The sequence below is a fragment of the Pleurodeles waltl genome, chromosome 9, assembly GCF_031143425.1.
Source record: "Pleurodeles waltl isolate 20211129_DDA chromosome 9, aPleWal1.hap1.20221129, whole genome shotgun sequence".
NCBI classification, from domain to species: Eukaryota; Metazoa; Chordata; class Amphibia; order Caudata; family Salamandridae; genus Pleurodeles; species Pleurodeles waltl.
Genome location: NC_090448.1, coordinates 97,216,195 through 97,236,048, shown reverse-complemented (window position 1 = coordinate 97,236,048; position 19,854 = coordinate 97,216,195). Strand labels below are relative to the sequence as shown.

Below are 19,854 nucleotides of genomic sequence, written 5' to 3'. Positions count from 1 at the left end.
AGTTCCTGAGTAGGAGATACTACCCACCCAGCTGTGGATGCAGGAGTTGGTCGACGGTGATGAAAAACAGGTCAGCACTGCAGCCCTGGAGCTGGTGAAGAGTTCCAGATGGGTGCAGATGAAGTTCTACACTGGAAGGAAAATTGCAGACGGGTGTCGGTGCAGGAATTCCACAAACAAGTCTTGGCAAAGGCAAACTCGTGGTTTGTGGAAAAGAGGTGCTGCCGGGGAGCAGCAAAGTCCTGGAGTCCTCAACTCAGGAAGGGGAGTCACAGGGGACCCTCAGCATCGCAAAGTCCACAGGAGCAGAGGCAGCGCCCACAGGAGTCCCACAGGACGGAGACACAGGAGTCGAAGAAGCACATGCGGCACTACAAAAGAGGATCCCATGCCGCAGGAGAACCACGCAGGAGGCTATCCTTTGCAGGATGGAGTGTTGGGGGCTGGAGCTACACTTCGCCTGAAGATCCATTGGAGGAGATGCAAACAAGCCTTGGCAGCTGCTAGAAACACAATGCATGGCGGTACTGTCCTGCCTGGGAAGGCAAAGGCTTACATCCACCAAAGTTGGACAGCTGGCAGAGAGGACCAAGGGGACTACTCCGGACCACCACCCGTGATGCAGGATCCACATAGTTCAGCAGGAGAGGGGATCCATGCAGCCGGTCACTGCTTGCTGTAGGTGCGTGCAGTTGCAGAGGAGTGACTCCTTCACTCCAAGGGAGATTCCTTCTTCTATTTGTCCAGACTGAAGAGTTGCAGTCTTCTGAGGATGCACGGCAAGGGAAATGTTGCCAAGCTGGCAGGAGCCCTGGAAACAATGTTGCTGAAGAGTCCTTTCTTCTTGAAAGCTGCTGGTCGGGCCTGGAGGTTCCAGTCGCAGTTCTGGAGGCCAGAAGTCGAAGCACAGGTTGCAGAGTAGCCCTGCTGGAATCTTGCAAGCCCAATCTGAGGACCCACCCAAGAGAGAGACCCTAAATAGCCCTGAAAGAGGGATTGGTCATCTTACCAGGTAAGCACCTATCAGGAGGGGGCTCTGACGTCACCTGCCTGGACTGGCCACTCAGATGCTCCCCGAGTTCCCTGCCAAGCTTGGAGGAAACAAGATGGCAGAACCCAGGCACCCTATGGAGGAGCTCTGGGCACCACCCCTGGGGTGGTGATGGACAGGGGAGTGATCACTCCCCTTTCCATTGTCCAGTTTCATGCCAGAGCAGGGACTGGGGGTCCCTGGACTGGTTTATGCACGGAGGGCAACAAATGTGCCCTTCATAGCAAACCAGTGGCTTGGGGAGGCTACCCCTCCCAAGCCAGTCAGACCTCTTTCCAAAGGGAGAGGGTGTTACCTCCCTCTCCCAAAGGAAATCCTTTGTTCTGCAGTCTGGGCTTCATCGGCTTAAGCAGCAGGAGGGCCGAAACCTGTCTGAGGGGTGGCAGCAGCTGAGCTGTCTGGAAACCCTGTAAGACTTGTGGTAGCAATGCTGGAGTCCTCTAAGGAGCCCCCAGAGTGCATGGAATCATACTTCCAAAACTTCCAACAGAATTGGGGTATGATTCCGACATGTTTGATACCAAACATGCCCAGGTTCAGAGTTACCATTATGTAGCTGGACATAGGTAGTAACCTATGTCCAGTACACGCATACAAATGGCATCCCTGCACTACCAAAGTCCAGGAAAATGAATCTGGAGTTTGTGGGGGTACCTCTGCTAGTGCAGGGGTGCCCTCACACACAGGTACCTGCACCCTGCCCTCTGGGCTGAGATGGCCTACCATTGGTGTGACTTATAGTGACCTTGTGTAGTGACCTGTAGTGAAAAAGGGTGCATGCACCAGTTTCACACAATTGCAGTTGCAGGCCTGCAGAACGCTTTGCATGGGCTCCCTATGGTTGGCAGAATAATTGCTGAAGACCATAGGGATCCCTCTGGAACCCCAATGCCTGGAGTACTTAGGTACCATATACTAGGGACTTACATGGGGGGACCAGTATGCCAACTGTGGGAAGATAAAGGTACAATTTAGAGGAGAGAGCAAAACTACTGGGGTCCTGGTTAGCAGGAACCCAGTAGACACAGTCAAACATACTGATAACAGGTAGAAAATTGGGGTAACCATGCCAAGAAAGAGGGTACTTTCCTACAGCGGAGTTCCTTCCGACAACATTTCTTCCAGTGATTCTGAGGGAGACAATGAGGACAGTTCTGTCCCTTCGCAAGCACAGTCTTTGCAGCGGGACAACAGAGGGCTAGTCTAACCCAGACAGCAGGTGCGGGCAGCTGCAAGCACAGAGAGAGAGAGAGAGTGCTCTCTTGGCAGCCTCCGATTTAGTTCAGCCCCAAATTCTACCTTTTACTGGTGACACTAGATGAAAAGTTGATACGGCCAACTTTTCTGCAGTCGACTACATCCATCTCTTTTTGGATGTTGACTTCTTTAAGCAAATTGTACAGCAAACAAATGTGCCTGCAGAACAATTTCTGAGGGAGCATGGAGGCACTATAGGGCCGCATTCTAAGGCATGCCAGTGGACTCCCACTTCGCTGGCAGAGTTGAAGATATTTTTGGGCCTTACACTCAAGTTGGGGATAGTGCAGAAACCCACCTTGCAGTCCTACTGGATGGCTCACACGGTTTGGGCAACCCCCATCTTTGCACAGTACATGAGCAGAGATCGTTTTTTGCTATTGCAGCGCATGCTGCATTTCAATAACAATTCTGCTGCATTGCCCCAGGACCATCCAGACCCTGAAAGGATGTTCAAAATGTGGCCTGTCATGGAACATTGGTCTGCCAGCTTTCCAGAGATCTATACTCCTGGAAAGAATATAGCAGTCAATGAGTCTTTGATCCTGTACAAAGGGCAGCTGCTGTTCAGACAGTACATTGCGAGCCAAAGAGGTCGCTATGGCATCAAGCTGTACATGCTGTGTGAGTGCTCTTCTGGCTATGCTTACAGCTTGAGAGTGTATACAGGGAAGGACTCCATGCTAAACCCTGTAGGTTGCCCTACCACGTTAGGGGTCACAGTGAAGACTGTATGGGAGCTTGTCCAGCTAATCCTTCACATAGTTTATAAACTTTATGTGGACAAATTCTATACCGGAGTAGAGCTGTTCAGTGAGCTCTACAAAGCTGTCACTGTGGCCTGCGGTACAGTTCGTTGTAACCACAAAGGATTCCCGCAGGAGCTTGTTTGCAAGAAGCTCCAGAAATCCCAGAGTACTGCTTTGCACTCCAACGAACTGCTCGCAGTCAAGTTCTCAGATAGGCATGATGTATTTGTGCTCACTACAATTCATCAATTTATGATGACAGTACTTCCCCCATCAATGTTTGGGTCAGATCCCCCAAGTCCACAAGCCCACCTGTATACTTGAGTACGATAAGTACATGGGCAGAGTGGACAAGAATGACCAGGTTCTTCATCCATACAATGCGGGTCATAAAGCTCGTACTTGGTACAAGAAACTGTTTTTGTCACCTGATCCAGATGGCAACATCCAATGCTATGTTGTTTATCGTCAGACAAACACAGGAAGACTGATGTCTTTCTTTGACTTTCAGTGGTCTGTGATTGGAAGCCACACTGCTGCTGCAGAAGCAGCAGCCTCGATTTCATATGTTCTGGAGGATGTGGCAAGGCTGGAGGAGCGACACTTTGCTGACAGCATTCCTAAAACACCAAAAATGGATCGACCAAGTTGTCAATGTAAAGTGTGCTCGAAGCAGGGAAAGAGGCAGGAGAGTCGTGTTTACTGTCTCCAGTGCCCATCTCAGCCAGGCGTGTGCTTTCCTACTTGCTTCATGTTGTATCATACTAAAGAAAACTTCTCGGAAAATTACTAAGGTGATAAACTTTTCAATGGCTGTGCATGGATACCTAACGTCCATGGGCCACTACTTCCTTAGGCAAGCAGCCACAGAATTTTTGTTCATCTACTTCAGGAAATCATGGACTTCCTAATGGCCTGCTCGACACCTTCATCCGCTGTAAGAATGTGGTAGGTGCTCTGTTTGACGATTAATGTACATTAAAGTCCCCACACTACACATACTGGTGGACAGAACTTATGCCACGTTGTCACGGAGTACCCTGTGTGGCAAAATGTTAAAGGCGCGACTGAATTTTGAAGCGCTTGTAGGGAACTTTTGTATGCTAGACGAGGACAACCATGATTGCCAACGAGAACCAGAGTAAGTGCAACAAGTCAAAAAAAATTTCCTGTGGGACATATTCACCAACATTTCTACTTGTTTGAAAGTGTGCAAACTCAATTTGTAGCTTCAATTTCAAAGCAAAAGTAGAAGTGTTGGTGAATGGGTCCCACAGGATATATGTTTGACTTTTTACTTTAGAGACCTTTCGTAGTATTCACCATCATGTCTGCCTTAGTTTCAACTGTAGAGATACTCGCTCAGGACTCTAGACACCCCCAACGTGGAGAAGTGTGGCACAATGGTTAGAGCAGCAGACCCTGATGCAGAGATCCGGCCCAGGACCAGGGTTCAATTCCTGCCTCGGCGGGTCTTGGGCTCAAATCCCTTGGACCAGATAATTCTCGCCTCAGTGCCTAATCTAATTAATGGGTCCCACTCTGGGCAATAGCTTGCTTAATCTCCACAACGGCCCTGACAGCACTTTGATGCCTGGCTTCACCCTGGGGGTTGCCCAGGAGTGGGTGCCTCACAGGGAAAAGCCAAGAGGGGTTCCACAGCGGTATGCATACAGCGCCTTGAGACCCTAACGGGTGAGTAGTGCGCTATACAAGTGCGAAGTTTACAGTTTAACTTGCATCCACAAACTGGAAGGAGTTGGATTTAGCACAGTAAGTGTGCAGATGGCGCACAAAAGATGTTTTCTTGAGCTTCAAGTAGCTAATGGCAGAAGGCATTAGTATAGGTTCACTTGGCAATTATACAGAATTAGTCATGATTTTGATGAGGTCAGAGGCATGAACGGGTAAGAAAAGCTTATAGTAGGTGTGCTTTCGCAGGGATATTGCACAGGTAGAAGGCAGATAGTAAAGGTAGTACAGATGCACATCATCTACACCTATGGATTCAAACCTATTGGTGCCACGCTGGCACTAAAGGACAATGACACATATGGGTCTGTGTTTGACCTGCTTGCCATTTTTATCATGTGTCAGAACTAAGCAGATGTCCAATTTGCTGTATGATAAGTCCATTAAAGTCACAGCACTGCACATAACGGTGGCTGGGACATATGCTACGTTCTCACGGACTACTATGTGTGCCAAACACTACCCTTCTTCATAGTTTATGACGTTCTCTTTAGGAAACTTCGTAAAAATTCCCCTGCATGTCTGCATTAGTTTCAATGATAGACACGCTCACTCAGTTCGATGAATGGGCCTCACAAGGCATTTTACAGACACCCCCAGCTTGCATCCACAAACTGAAAGGAGTTGGATTTAGCAGAGTGAGTGCGCTAAAGACGCATGAAAAAATGTCTTCTTGAGCCTCGGGTGGCTGTCATGGGAGTCATTGGTAAAGGTTCCTTATGGGTGCCTCAGTAATGTTCAGGAAGAAGGAGGTGGTTACTTGACAGGTGGTAAAATGTAGTCAAACTTATTCCATCCTTGGATGTATGAATGTGATGGGCCCTCCTCTGGCAGTGATAAGTTGATGTGAGTGCAGTGACTGGTTGGTTGGTTTGGGTCTGTAGCCAGCAGTAACAGTGTTGTCTGTTGAGCATGAATGGCGTGTGAATGTACCATAAAGCGGTTGGTGCAGTGAAGTGACTTTATGGCTCACTTTCATAAGGCTTGGTTTCAATATTCAGATACTTTGATAAGTATTCATGCTTGGAAACCATAATTTCTGGAGGTGCTAAAACCAACCAATATGAGTGGTGGATTAACTTTAACTTATTAGTGCCAGGGGAGTCCAAGGGTGCAGGACTTAAGTGGCTCTCACCAGTTTTCCTTCGCCCAGAATCCCCTTGAAATCACAAACTTTTATTTAAAAAAAAAAAAAAAAAAAAACATTTTCCTTGCATTTCTTTGAGGGAATGTCCTGGAATCTGCTGGCAGCCACAAATTTTCTACCACCACCATTTCCCTAAGTCTACAGAGAAAAACACTGCCTCACTTGTGTGGGTGGGCAAATGGCCACGAAAGGGAAGTGCCCAAAACGTATTGTGGAGACTTCAAAATTACCTATCACACAACAGCCTGATTTTGTAAGAGGGTCACCTCTGTCTTTGGTCCTGGGCTCGGCAGCCATATAGGCAAACCTACCAAACCCAGATATTTCTGGAAACTAGACACCCGGGTCAGTCAAAGTAGATGTGCTGTGTGTAGATTACACAAAATTCTCACCCAGAATACAGTCAGTGATGGATTACTCGGGGTCAACAGTAGCCCACATGCAATGACTACCATTGACCATTGTGTGATCCATTCCTGTCATGGGCCCTATGCCCAGGCACACCAGTGGGGTAGCTTTTTATTGGGACAAGTTGGGGAATGCTAGGTAGTAAGATGTTTGTGGATCCATGCATATTCCTGTAGTTTACTTCACAAAAATGCACGGAAAAATACTGTTTTTATTCAGCGTTTCACCTTTGCAGGGCATACTGGGTACCGAAAAAAAAAACTTTGGGGAATTCACACAAGCCACACCTCCGTGGACTCCACTAGGTGTCTTGTCTTTTTTTTTTTTTTTTTTTTTTTTAAATAAGAAATGTCTGGGTTTGGTAGGTTTCCCTAAATGAATCCAGATCCCTGCACTAATTAGTACACTCACCTGAGTTATCACTATCGCCACAATAAGTTTTAGCCATTTGCTGTCGCGGGCACTAGGCCTACCCACACGAGTGAGGTACCGTTTGTATCGGGAGACTTGGGGGAATGCTGGTGGAAGGATGTTTGTGGCTCCCCTTCGATTCCAGAACTTTGCAGCACCTAAATGTGTTATTTAGCCCAATTTTGAGGTTTGTAAAGTTATTCTGCGTGACAAACCTGGTGACAGCCCCACATGTCACCCTATCCTGGATTTCCCTCGGTGTCTACTTTCCAAAAATGTACAGGTTTGGTAGGCTTCCCTAGGTGGCAGCTGAGCTAGAGGCCAAATTCCACAGCTAGGCACTTTGCAAACAGCACATCTGTTTTCATTGGAAAAAAGTGATGTGTCCATGTTGTGTTTTGGGGCATTTGCTGTAGTGGGCACTAGGCCTACCCACACAAGTGATGTACCATTTTTATCGGGAGACTTGGGGGAATGCTGGGTAGAAGGAAGTTTGTGGCTCCCCTCAGATTCCAGAACACTGCAGCACCGAAATGTGAGGAAGAAGTGTTTTTTAGCCCAATTTTGAGGTTTGCAAAGGATTCTGGGTGACAGAAAATCCACTACTCTGTTTTTAAGACCTAGTAAGTATTGTACAACATATTTTTTATCCAAACGTTTTATAGACATTCTCGCCAAACATGGTGAAGCACTGTACAGTCCTTTGGTTGTTCAAACCTTAGTGATCACTTCTTCGTATTACTTCGGAACCCCAAATGAACTGTAACGTTGCATTCCCTATACGCAGGCTAATGCTTTGCATTCAATAACTGAGGACTTCTCTTCAGTAGAAGTTAATGAACGCGAAGAAAATGCAACCACACACACACTTTCATACCTTCGACTTAGAACTGCACCAATGCCCTTCCCACTTGCATCAGTTGTAATTATAGACTTTAGATTAAAACCCTGCATTTGTAATGAGTCACAAATACATTTTGAAAAAGTCAAATTAGAGAACCATTCAAACTCATTCTTAATTTTTTTAAAGTTGTCTAATATTGTATGTTTTACTCAAACATTTTTTGACAAACTTCAAATAAAATTCTGCTAAGCTTAAAAAGGCTCTCACTTCATCCTTGTTACCTGAACTTGGGGAGTTTCTAAAGGCTTCTTGTAATACTTTTTTAGGTCTAATCCCCTCGATAGGTAGCTCATGTCCTCTTAAGTTACGTTAGGCAAATTTAAATTTAGCAAATTTCTCTGTCAGCCCATTTTTTTTTAATCTTCATTACTTTTTCAACAGTGCAGTCATGTTCTTTTCTAGATTTCTCCATAATCAGCATGTCAACCTGAAAAAAAATCTACGTCCCTAAGCCCTTAAACAATTCAAACATTAGTCTTTGAAACATTGCCGCTGCAGAGACTGGGCCAAAATAAACTCTTACGAACTGAAAAAAACCTAACAGTTCAATAAAACTGGTCAATACCAACTGAACATTGATGGTGCGCCATTGTAAGATTTATTGTGGTGAACCTCTCCACACCTTTAGTTTTGGATAGCAATTAGTTTATTTTGGGTAGAGGGAATTGATCCACCACAATATTCTTATAAATATCTCTTAAATGCACACAGAGTGAGTTTTCCATTAAGCTTTTTTGTTATCACCATAGACAATATCCACTCTGAAACCTCGACTCTCTCTAGGATACCAGCATCGCATAGTTCTTTTAATTCACTTGCCACTTGCTCTCTCAGGGGGAAAGGTATATTTCTTGCTTTATGCAAACATGGTTCTTTGTACTTTAAGGATATTCTATGCTGGAACCCTTTAAATTGGCCTATAGTTCCAGAAAAAACTTCAGGGTATGTTTTTAAAATATGTTGCTCACACTCATCATAAGTGATAACACAGGCTTTGGACTATTAGAAGCTAGAGTAATCTCTAACTCTCTGTGGTCACACCACCCTAATACTGAAGGTCCCTTGGCTGAGACTTAGTTTTGCTTCTCTATCTTTTAACCTAAAAAGCAATCTCCTTACCACCACAGTTCTCCTGTAAAAGTTTTAGGTTTTATATCAGCTGGATCTAATATATCACCAATAATAGGTGCAAATTTTAATTTTCATACACCATTATTAACAATCGAATAGAGTGACTCGGAGACTGCTACCATGGAAATATCTACACCTCCAATTGACATTTCACAAATAGGTTTCTTCTTATGATTTTCAATGTTAAGTACTTCTTCCTCATTACTAAGTACACACACATTAACATCATTCTCTTCTCTGCTATCTGATTCTGTGTCAGATGTATGGTTAAGTAATTTCACTGACTTTTCTTTCATCCTTCCTCATACTTTGTAAAAATGTCCTATTAACACACACCCTGAGCATCTTTGTGAGCCTTCCGGACATTTATCCCCAGCACTAGAACACAACACCAAAAGATACCACTGCATCTAAGCCCACCAGCCTGAGGAGAAGTGGGCCAACAATTTCCCTACGTGTCAGAAGATATCAAGGGTCGAGTCCGCCTGTGCGTTCCCTGGGACTGGCTGCCCAGTCTCTGCCTGAAGCCTCTTTCTATGGGAACTATCTTCATTGAAGTGAATGGGACACCCAACACCGTAACACATCTCTGCACCCAGACGGCCCAGAGCCCCCGAGGTGAACTGTTGGTGTAGCCTTGGACCTTGCCCCATACTCACCTCAAGTCCCAAAGAACAGTCCTAAAAGTTGCTCCTAAGTACTCGGGTGCAGTGTCTGTTTCCTTCCCATAAGATAACATTAGGGCACCCGAGGATAAAAAGCACACCTGCAACCGGATGCCTCAGTGCACCCTGTCCAAGTAGGGACCCTCACTCTAGTCAGAGTAAGGGGGATACCGAGCTCTTGGCACAAGCAGTCAGGCTTATCTCAGAAGCAATGTGTAAAGCATTTGCACATAACACACAGTAAGAGAGTGAAAAAACTACAAAAGGACAACACACCAGCTATAGCCAATATTTATATTTGTAAAACAAGACCAAAGAGAGGAAAACCCAACATACGGTAATAAAGATATGAATTTTGCAAGAATTACTTAAAACTACAGTTCTTTGAAGTCAATAGCTCTGTCTGGGGCTATTATGGCATCATGAACAACAACTCCAACAGTTTAAGGTGACTGTTGGGTCGCGGGCTAGCTACGGTGCCGGGAAGATCCGCAAACAGCACCTTGGAAATGTAGGGCATAGTGATCCAGAGTGTGGCGTCACTGGCATCAGCAGGTGTCTGTTTCAGGTCGGTGCAGGGGTCGTCGGGCCCTTGCAGTCACATGCATTGCAGATGGAACTCCGATCTGATGACTAATTCAGGAGCGCTGGCGATGATGACTGTAGGGCGAAGCGGGACAATGCGATGTGCGGTGCCCACACGTCACGGTGCAGGCAGTGGCGTTGTTGTTGCTGAAGCTCTATCATCAGTAGGCCCAAGGCAGCGGTATGATGCGGGGTGGGCATCGTGCAGCACCCAAAGTGCAGACTGGGGCGTCTGTTGACAATGCTGGAGTCTATGGCGCTGGCGGACCAGGGCTGAGGTACGTGATGGGACGGTGCGTTGCGTACATCACAAGTGGTGTCCTCAGGCCACAGTACAGGTAGCAGCATCGGTGTCAGCGTAGAGCGGTGGCATCAGGATACCAAGGACACGGGGCCCACAGATCACGGTGCAAGCAGCGGCTTGGTGACGGCGTCAGGTGGCGGCATCGGTGAGACCAAGTTGCGATGCAAAGCGGGGCACAGCTCTGTGCGACGTCATCAGGTCACGGTGCAGGCAGTGGCTTCGTTGTGGTGGTGTTTTTGCTTCTGTTGCAGCTCAAAACACACACATCCCAGTGCTGTAGGCAGATGAACCTGAAGTCTTTGATATCCCTGACACTTTCAACAGGAAGCAAGCTCTACTTCAAGCCCTTGGAGAAACTTCACAGCAAAGGGGCAGTACTCCTCCTCCAGCTCTTCAGCTCTTCTCCTCAAGGTTCCTCTTGAGCCAGACGTTTTCTAGAAGTCTGGGGTTTTGGGTCCACTACTTATACTCATTTCTGCCTTTGAAGTAGGCAAACTTCAAAGGTAAGTCTCTGTTGTTAACAAGATCCTGCCTTGCCCAGGCCTGGCCCCAGACACACTCCAAGGGGTTAGAGACTGCATTGTGTGAGGACAGGGACAGCCCCGTTCAGGTGCAGGTGCCAGCTCCTCCATCCCCACTCTAGCCGTGGAAGGCTCATCAGGATATGCAGGACACACCTCAGCTCACTTTGTGAATTCCCTCTAGGCAATGCACAAACAACCTACCTGTCAGTCTGACCCAGACGTGGATTCCACAAGCAGGCGGAGGCACAGAATGGTTAAGCAAGAAAACACCCTATTTCTAAAAGTGGCATTTTCAAACAGACAATCTAAAAAACAACTTTACCAAAAGATGTATTTTTTAATTGTGAGTTCAGAGACCCCAAACTCCAAATCGCCATCTGCTCCCAATGGGAAACGGCACTTAAAAGATATTTAAAGGCAGTCCCCATGTTAACCTATGGGAGAGATAGGACTTGCAATAGTGAAAACTGAATTTGGCAGTATTTCACTATCAGGACATACCAGTACATGTCCTACCTTTTAAATACACTCTGCCCATGGGGCTACCTAGGGCCTACCTCAGGGGTGACTTACATGTAGTAAAATAGAAGGCACACATGCCAGGTCGAATTGGCAGTTCAAAACTACACACACACACACAGACACACAGTGGCAGGTCTGAGACATGTTTACAGGGCTAGTCATGAGGGTGGCACAATCAGTGCTACAGGCCCACTAGTAGCATTTGATTTACAGGCCCTGTGCACCTCTAGTGCACTTTACTAGGGACTTACTAGTAAATCAAATATGCAATCAGGGACCAATCACCAATACAATTTAGACAGGGAGCATATGCACTTTAGCACTGGTTAGCTGTGGTAAAGTGTCCAGAGTCCTAAAACCAACTAAAACAAGTCAGAACAAATAGGAGGAAGGAGACAAAAGGTTTGAAGATGACCCTGCAAAAATGGCCCAGTGCAACACTGCCAAAGTGACCTGTTGGTGCTGCTTGCCCCATACTTACCTTAACTCCAGAAGAACAGTACTATAGGTCATTGCTGAGTGCCCGAATACAGTATGTTTCTTTTCCTGCAGGACAATATTAGGGCACCAGACGCTGAAAAGCACCACTGTACCAGGACGCCGTAGTGCCTCCTTAAGTGACCTGTTGGTGCTGCCTTAGACCTTGCCCCATACTTACCTTAACTTCAGAAGATGAGCCCAGTGGGTCGCTGTTAAATATCCATATGTAGTATAGGTCCCCGTCCCCCCCCACAGGATAACATTACCGCTCCCAAAATTGCAATGTGTCAACTTTTGAAAACTGTAAAAAAAAAAAAAAAAAAAAAAAAAAAAAAAAACGCGAAAAGTACTCACCCAATTCCGATGACCTTGGTCTCAAAATTTATGACACGTGTTATTTTTATAAATTAGTGTCACATTATTTATTGAGTGTGTGTCTTCCTTGCTGCCTTTGAGTGTGTAAATAGATGCTTACCACTACTCTGTGATATTCCTCACAGCTCACCCACACTACCACAAAAGAGCATTTGGGGTGTCATTTCTGCCTCTGTAATTCCTCTGGGGTTTGCTTGGACTCTCTACACAGTGTACCTCTTTTTGGTCCATTATATAATGAGCCAGCTTCCTACATCTATGATCAGAGTCAGAACCAAAAAGATGTTGGAGCGCTGGGATGTGACTTGTATGTAAAGGCATTTTCCTGTCTGAGTCAATTTGGACTGGAACCGGTTCGGTCGGTACAGCTACGGGACTAGACCTCTGTTGAGACCAATTTGATTCAGAGGTGGATAGGACTACTGGGATGAGGTTTTCCTATGGCACCTATTGAGTGTGTGTCTTGCTTGCTGCCTTTCAGTGTGTAAATAGATGCTTACCGCTACCCTCTGATATTCCTCACAGCTCACCCACACTACCACAAAAGAGCATTTGGGGTGTCATTTGTGCCTCTGTAATTCCTCTGGGGTTTGCTTGCACTCTCTACACAGTGTACCTCTTTTTGGTCCATTATCTAATGAGCCAGCTTCCTACATCTATGATCAGAGTCAGAACCAAAAAGATGTTGGAGCGCTGGGATGTGACTTGTATGTAAAGGCATTTTCCTGTCTGAGTCAATTTGGACTGGAACCGGTTCGGTCGGTACAGCTACGGGACTAGACCTCTGTTGAGACCAATTTGATTCAGAGGTGGATAGGACTACTGGGATGAGGTTTTCCTATGGCACCTATTGAGTGTGTGTCTTGCTTGCTGCCTTTCAGTGTGTAAATAGATGCTTACCGCTACCCTCTGATATTCCTCACAGCTCACCCACACTACCACAAAAGAGCATTTGGGGTGTCATTTGTGCCTCTGTAATTCCTCTGGGGTTTGCTTGCACTCTCTACACAGTGTACCTCTTTTTGGTCCATTATATAATGAGCCAGCTTCCTACATCTATGATCAGAGTCAGAACCAAAAAGATGTTGGAGCGCTGGGATGTGACTTGTATGTAAAGGCATTTTCCTGTCTGAGTCAATTTGGACTGGAACCGGTTCGGTCGGTACAGCTACGGGACTAGACCTCTGTTGAGACCAATTTGATTCAGAGGTGGATAGGACTACTGGGATGAGGTTTTCCTATGGCACCAAAATTAAAGGAACTGGTGGGGATTTTGGTGCAGATTCCAAGTTGGCTTCGATGTCAAAGCGGCACAGACAGCGCCAAGGGTGGACTTCTTGGTGGAAACCGGAGAGGAGGCCTCCATGGATGATTTGGCCCTAATGGCGTGCCAGGGGGAGACAGAAGAGTGCAAAAGATTTGTAATATGGTCTCCTTATAGGCATTGGTTTATTGTGATGTAGCTGAAAGCCCTAGAAATTTTGGGTGCATCGGGATCAGTTGAGGAATCGACTCCTTGGGGAGCATGCATGCCTCAGGGGTCACAGACATCTGTTTGCGACAGTCCCACCAGAGTTTACATCCTTACGTTTTAGGAGGGGAACACAGTTGCCTTGCACAAGTAAAATAATTTTGAGAGAAAAAAAACTTCATCAATGGATTGTTTTACTTTTTTAACAGGAATCGGTTAGACATATTAGTATTTATAAGTAATATTAGTATCTAAAGTGACATTTTAAGTTTTATATAAACCTATGTAACATTTTAAAAGCTCAATTCAATTGACATTCTTGGCTATGGGGAATTTTGGAGACAGCTCCTATATTTAAGAGACGACCGGTTGTGTGCCACAGTCACCACCGTGATATGTTCCTTCATCAAAAAAGCACTGAGATTTGATACTGTTCGTATTTAAGTTATCCCTTGCCCACTACAAAGACACAGGAAGTAAATCCCGGATTCATTCAAGATAAAGGCACTATTTCTACGGACCATGCTTTAGGCACATTTCCACTCATAGCAGCAGCTCAGGAAATCCAGGTTGGTAGCAACGGGCCAATTGAGCAGCAGGTGCAAGCAGAAGCCCAATCCTCAGTCCAATCAGCCACAGAATATTATTCTACATAGCAGCAGTCTAGTTATTTCTATGGAATAGCTTAATTAGCCCAAATCCCTACACAATACAGATTTATTTTTCAACAAATTAAAGACAGGTGAAATGTCCAGTTCATTAAGAAAAGCAGTGTGAACCCAACCTTCCCTCCCACTCACAGTGGCCTTATGATCCTGGGGCAGTCATGGTTACAGTGCCTTATCCTGTGTTTGTAAGGTCATTTATCACCGGTGTCTCAAGGCGGCAATATTAAGCCATTGTAATAGAAACAGTCTAGCACTCCCACTTGGAACCCAATTCTTACAGGGTCAGAAAGAAAAGCGGTCAAGACTTACTGAAGGAGGAAGTGCTTAGGTAACAGCAGGACACAGTAGATAACACTAAATAACTTGGATGCTCAGCCAATCCTTTAATTTGTAAAGCAAAAGGACCTAATTATCAATTAAGTAAAATAGCACACAAAGATATAGGCCCTCATTATGAGTCTGGCGGATGGCGGGCAGACCGCCGCGGTAGTGGTAGTCCGGCCGCCGTATTATGACCCTGACGGAGACGCCACAGTGGAAATGCCGCCACCGCCAGGCTGCCACCACCAGGCAAGCCTGGCGGTCTTGAATACGACTTATGAATTCCATTCGGCCAGCCTTTTCTTGGCGGTTTACACCGCCAGGGAAAGGATGGCAGAATGGGTGACTCGGGCCCCCTGCACTGCCCATGCTTTTGGGACTCTGTGTCCCCCATGCACAGCCTCATCATGCATTTTACTGCCCAAATTACAGGCAGTGAAATGCGCGACGGGGGCTGCTGCACCCGCCGCACCGCCACATTGGCGCCGGCTCCTAATGGAATGTAAAGGCCCTGTTTCCTGCTGGGCTGGCAGGCGCCTGCCGAGCGGGAAAATCATAATAGGGCTGGCGTGGGCTTCACCGCACTGGCGGTGAAGTGGGGGGAATGAGTTCTATTGGGAAGGTCCCATTCTTGCACCTTCTCAGAAAGAGAACCAATATAGCTTCCTCAAACTAGGAGCTAGAAAACAGTTAAAAATGTAACGTTATCCTATTGCTTGTGCTTCGAGTTATATCAGCAACACTTGGAAGTGCTTGGGAGTTTATTCTAAAAGGAGTGGTTTGAGTGACAGGATAAAAACATATATACTGGCTCTACTTTAATGCAACCGTCTGGATTATGCACGGATGCTTCTAAATAAAATGTAGCACTCCTAAATACAGTTCAACATATACAAATTAAAAACAAGAACTGGAAATCCAAGATGTCTGGCCTTGGCAAGGTGACACAATGGTGATTTTCTACTTTTTTACTGCAAATGTAGGCCACAAACCTAAGAGAGAAATGCTGCCACCTAATCATGGTGGCCATATACTTGCAAAAAAAATATAAGTAAATAAAGAAAATTAACCAGTGCATACCAATTTAGTAGAAAACTATGTGTGCTTGCGAGAATACAGATAGACAATGAAGAGAAGAGAAATCATTTTAAGTTTTCATGATCAATCCAGAAAAATATGATTCTGAGCAGAACAAAGGATAGGTACTATTACCTTTATATTACTGTAACTGACAACCTAGTTTTAAAACAAGAATTACTTTTAAAAAATCTCAAGAGTGGAAACAAAAAACAATTGGCAAAGTAAACTTTGTCCCACTAGCTTTGCACTGAAATGTACTTCTTTTTAGAAGGCTGAGCACATATTATCATGCCTGATGCTGTTGCCCACAGATGAACTGTGTCAATGGCAAAGCTGCTGTATGTATAGATTATGTGTATTTTTTATTTATGAATTGTTTGATTACATAATTCTATCAAGAAAGCTATACTTGACAGACCTCTTTACATAGTGCTGAAAGACGAACAATCAATAAACGCAGCACATACGGTCAAACTTCAACCATGATCCTGGAAACAGACACAATGAGAAGCTACATGTCTGAAAGATAATTTTCCTTCAGTTTTCAAATGATTAATCAATTTCCGGGCAATAGGTTAAGGAACATAAAATAACTGAAGAATGAACTAAAAGCAGTTTTCTGGGGTTTCACCTAACATTGCCAAATCTGATAGTACTCTGTCAATAAACTGAGCGCAATTCTAAAAGCTCGATAGGAGTTGCTAATGAGTATCCAAAGAATGCGAACCTGTAATCAGTTCAAGATACAAAACAATTAGCGTCCAATAAATATTTACAGACATTTGGAAATCCCCTGATCAGAAATAAAGTACCAACATATCAAACTGTCTTTTTGCCCTGAGTTCACGAACAGAGTCATACAAAACTAGAGCAAAATAAAATCCAATGTCTTTAGGTCAATGGGGGACTTCTGCTATTATTATAGGAATAGATGACAGCAAATGGAAGCCTAATGCAGTGCAATTCCAATCTCAACCGAGGTGTACTTTCCTAGCTAGTAAATGAGTATAGAACAGCTACTGCACGAAGACATTCCTTGTGTGATCAAGTCGAACTACTGTCATCCCTACAAACAGAACAGTCAAAAGAAATAAGGTATACTTACAGCATCATACAGGGAGTAGAGCCAGGAAGGCCAGGACGTCAAACTTGCACAGTGAAACTTCCTCTGAAAATAAAACAGGATAGGGTTTTTTTCAACGTAGGATAAAATTACCACTCCAGAAATTGCACCTATGAACTTTTGAAACCTATAAAAATGAATCGCTCGAAAACTACTTACCCATTTTCGATGATATTGGTATCTACATTCATATAAAAGTCTGTTATTTTTATAAATTGGTGTCAGATTTCTTTATTGAGAGCGTGTCACTTACTGCCCTTGTGTGTGAAATAAATGCTTAGCACTACCCTCTGATAAGCCAACCAGCTCACTCACACTACAACAAAGGAGAGCATTTAGGGTATCATTTTTGCCTCTATCATCCAAATGTGGTTTGCAGTGTATCTCATTTTGACCCACTATACAAAGAGCCAGCTTCCTACACGAAGCATCTCTTCCTTCGTATGTTATCCGAGCAGAGCTGTTCCTGTAAAGGGTAGTTTGGCTTTCTTGAAAGAGGCATCAGGTTTCAAAGATGATGATCTTATCCTGGAGATGAATGTTATGGAGTCTACAGCAGAACTAATGACCTGGTTTGAGCCCAGGGAACCTTCTTTCAGTATCTCCAAGAAATCCTGTTGACTGTGTTTTCATATGTCAGATACAAAAGATTTCATACCATCCCAGATCTCTCGGTTGTACCATCTAAGCAATGCTGTAGAACAGGAGTTTCTTAAATGTGTTGAAGCTGTGCCTGTGCTTATAAAGCGGAGTCTCTCAAACTCTCTCTGAGAGAGGAGCAATCTATTCTGGAGAGGATGCAAGTTTTGGCAATACCACTGTCACAATGACAGAGTCCAGCTTAGGATCTACTGTAAGGAATTCTAGGTTAGGACCGGAGGTGAGGATTATGCTCTACTTTCTCACTTTATTCACTTCTGGCGGACTTCAACATTAAACGTATAAAAACTAACTTTCCCATCAGCCCAAGGGAAAGAACTATAGCAAACAGCCAATGAACATCAGTTTTGTGGTAAAATGTGTGAACGTCTCCCTCGTATCCTCTTCTTTCTTTCCCGTTTGCCAGCAGATGAGTACCCTTCTCTTCTTCTCTTGTAATTTGTGCAATCCTTTTTTGCAGAGGTTTGGTGACTTTTCAGGGCGATATATCATATATACCTGTTTTCTCTCTGCCACAGGAGCACAACTCAGAGCGCCTGTCGAGGGGGCTTCAGTTTCATAACTGCATGAGCGCAGTGAGGCCAGCCACCGCCAGGGGGCCAGAAGCACATGGGGGTCTTTTTTGGTGAGCCCTTTATTAAAGAACTGGGCAAGTTTGGGAGAAATGGGATGGGGGACAACGCCTGGTCATCAACTTCAAGGAGTTCAATGGCTGAATAGTTTATCACCATTTCAAGAAGGAAGGAATCCGTCTTTTGCAAGATTTACTGCGCCCCAACGATTTGATGGTCCGTGTGGACCTCCAGAATGCCAACTTGACGATACCAATATTTCCTCTCCACCGCAAATTTCTCGAATTCTGGTGGGGGAGACCAGATATGCAAATTCACAACCCTGCTGTTTGGACTATCGTTCACCCCCCTGGTGTTTTACCAGGTTCCCCAAAGCGGCGATGAAACACCTTAGAGCCCAAGGCTGCAGTCTGATTGTTTACCTGGATGACATACTACTAATGGATAATGTCCACATCACCAGTAGGAACAACTCCAAACCACAGTAAACAAACTGAAGGGTCTGTGCTTCATCATCAACGAACGGAAATCCCTCCTGACTCCGTCCCGGCAGACAATCTTCCTCAAGTTTGTTGTGGACTCAGTGCAGAGGAACCAGAGTCTTCCCTCTCACAAGATCGCACAGATCTGCCAAGAGCTGAAGCAGACGCCATCCAGGATGTCAACTTCTCTCAGGCAGGTGGCCTGAGTAGTGGGTCTACTCTCCTTATCCATTCAGGCGATCTTCCCAGGCCCCTTCATTACAGGGCCCTTAAATGCCTCAATGGCTCCCACTTACACAAAGGACCACAGTACTCGGAACAGGTTCCCCTCACGGACAGGTCAGAGACGAGATGAATTGGTGGCTGGTGCATGTGGAGGCTTAGAACGGGAGAGCAGTGTTTGGTTCAAATCCAGACATCATGATTGAGTCTGACGTCTGCAAATCTGGTTGGGGTGCACGCTGCGGAAAATGGTCCGTAGAAGAATGGAGGTTCCGTATCAACTATTTGGAGCTGTTGGCAGGGTCTTTTGCAATGAAGTGCTGGACAAAGGACAGAGTCTGCTGCAATGTGCTTCTGAAGATGGACAACATCTCAGTGGTCAGATATATCAACCACCTAGGGGGCACCAAGTTGAATGTCCTGGCAGACCTTGCCAAGGATCTTTGGGATTTTGTATTTCTAAAGGTATATCACTTACTGCAGAATACCTTCCTGGAGTGTTCAACATTGTGGCGGATCGGTATTCAAGAGACTGGTCCAACACAAGCCGGTGGCAACTGAACCCACAGGTTTTCAAGAGACTGGAACACCTTTGGGGGCCTTTCTCAGTAGACATTTTTGAGTCTAAGTTGGACCACAAGATTTCCAGGTACTTCAGCTGGAGGCTTAATCCGCTGGTGACAGTGACGGACGCTTTCCTGAAGGACTGGTCGAGGAACAGGGATACGCCTTTCCCCCCTTCGCAATGATCATGAGGCTGTCTGCTCAAATGAGACAACCAGGAGCCACGGTAGTCCTGATCACTCCATACTGGAGTTTGCAAGCTGGTTTCCAGTTATTCTGGAACTCTACTGGGATTCTCCAATCCTTTTACCCCACACTCCAGATCTTAGGGATCTGCTGGGCAACCTTCACCCTCTGGTGCTTTGGCGGTGAGTGCCTCTGATGCCCTGACAGATTTCAGGCAACGATGGAGAGTCTCAGGCCTTT

The 19,854-nt window shown here is 45.4% G+C and overlaps 1 protein-coding gene across 2 annotated transcripts in view; it reads right to left on the bottom strand.

Annotated features, from left to right (window-relative positions):
• The window catches only part of CRBN (cereblon), a 117,933-nt gene that overhangs the window by 68,372 nt on the left and 29,707 nt on the right, over positions 1-19,854 (bottom strand). For both annotated transcript variants that reach the window (XM_069206357.1, XM_069206358.1), the window contains exon 6: positions 16,911-16,973. In XM_069206357.1, the coding sequence (XP_069062458.1) occupies positions 16,911-16,973 (63 nt within the window). The remainder of the gene's footprint in view (positions 1-16,910; positions 16,974-19,854) is intronic.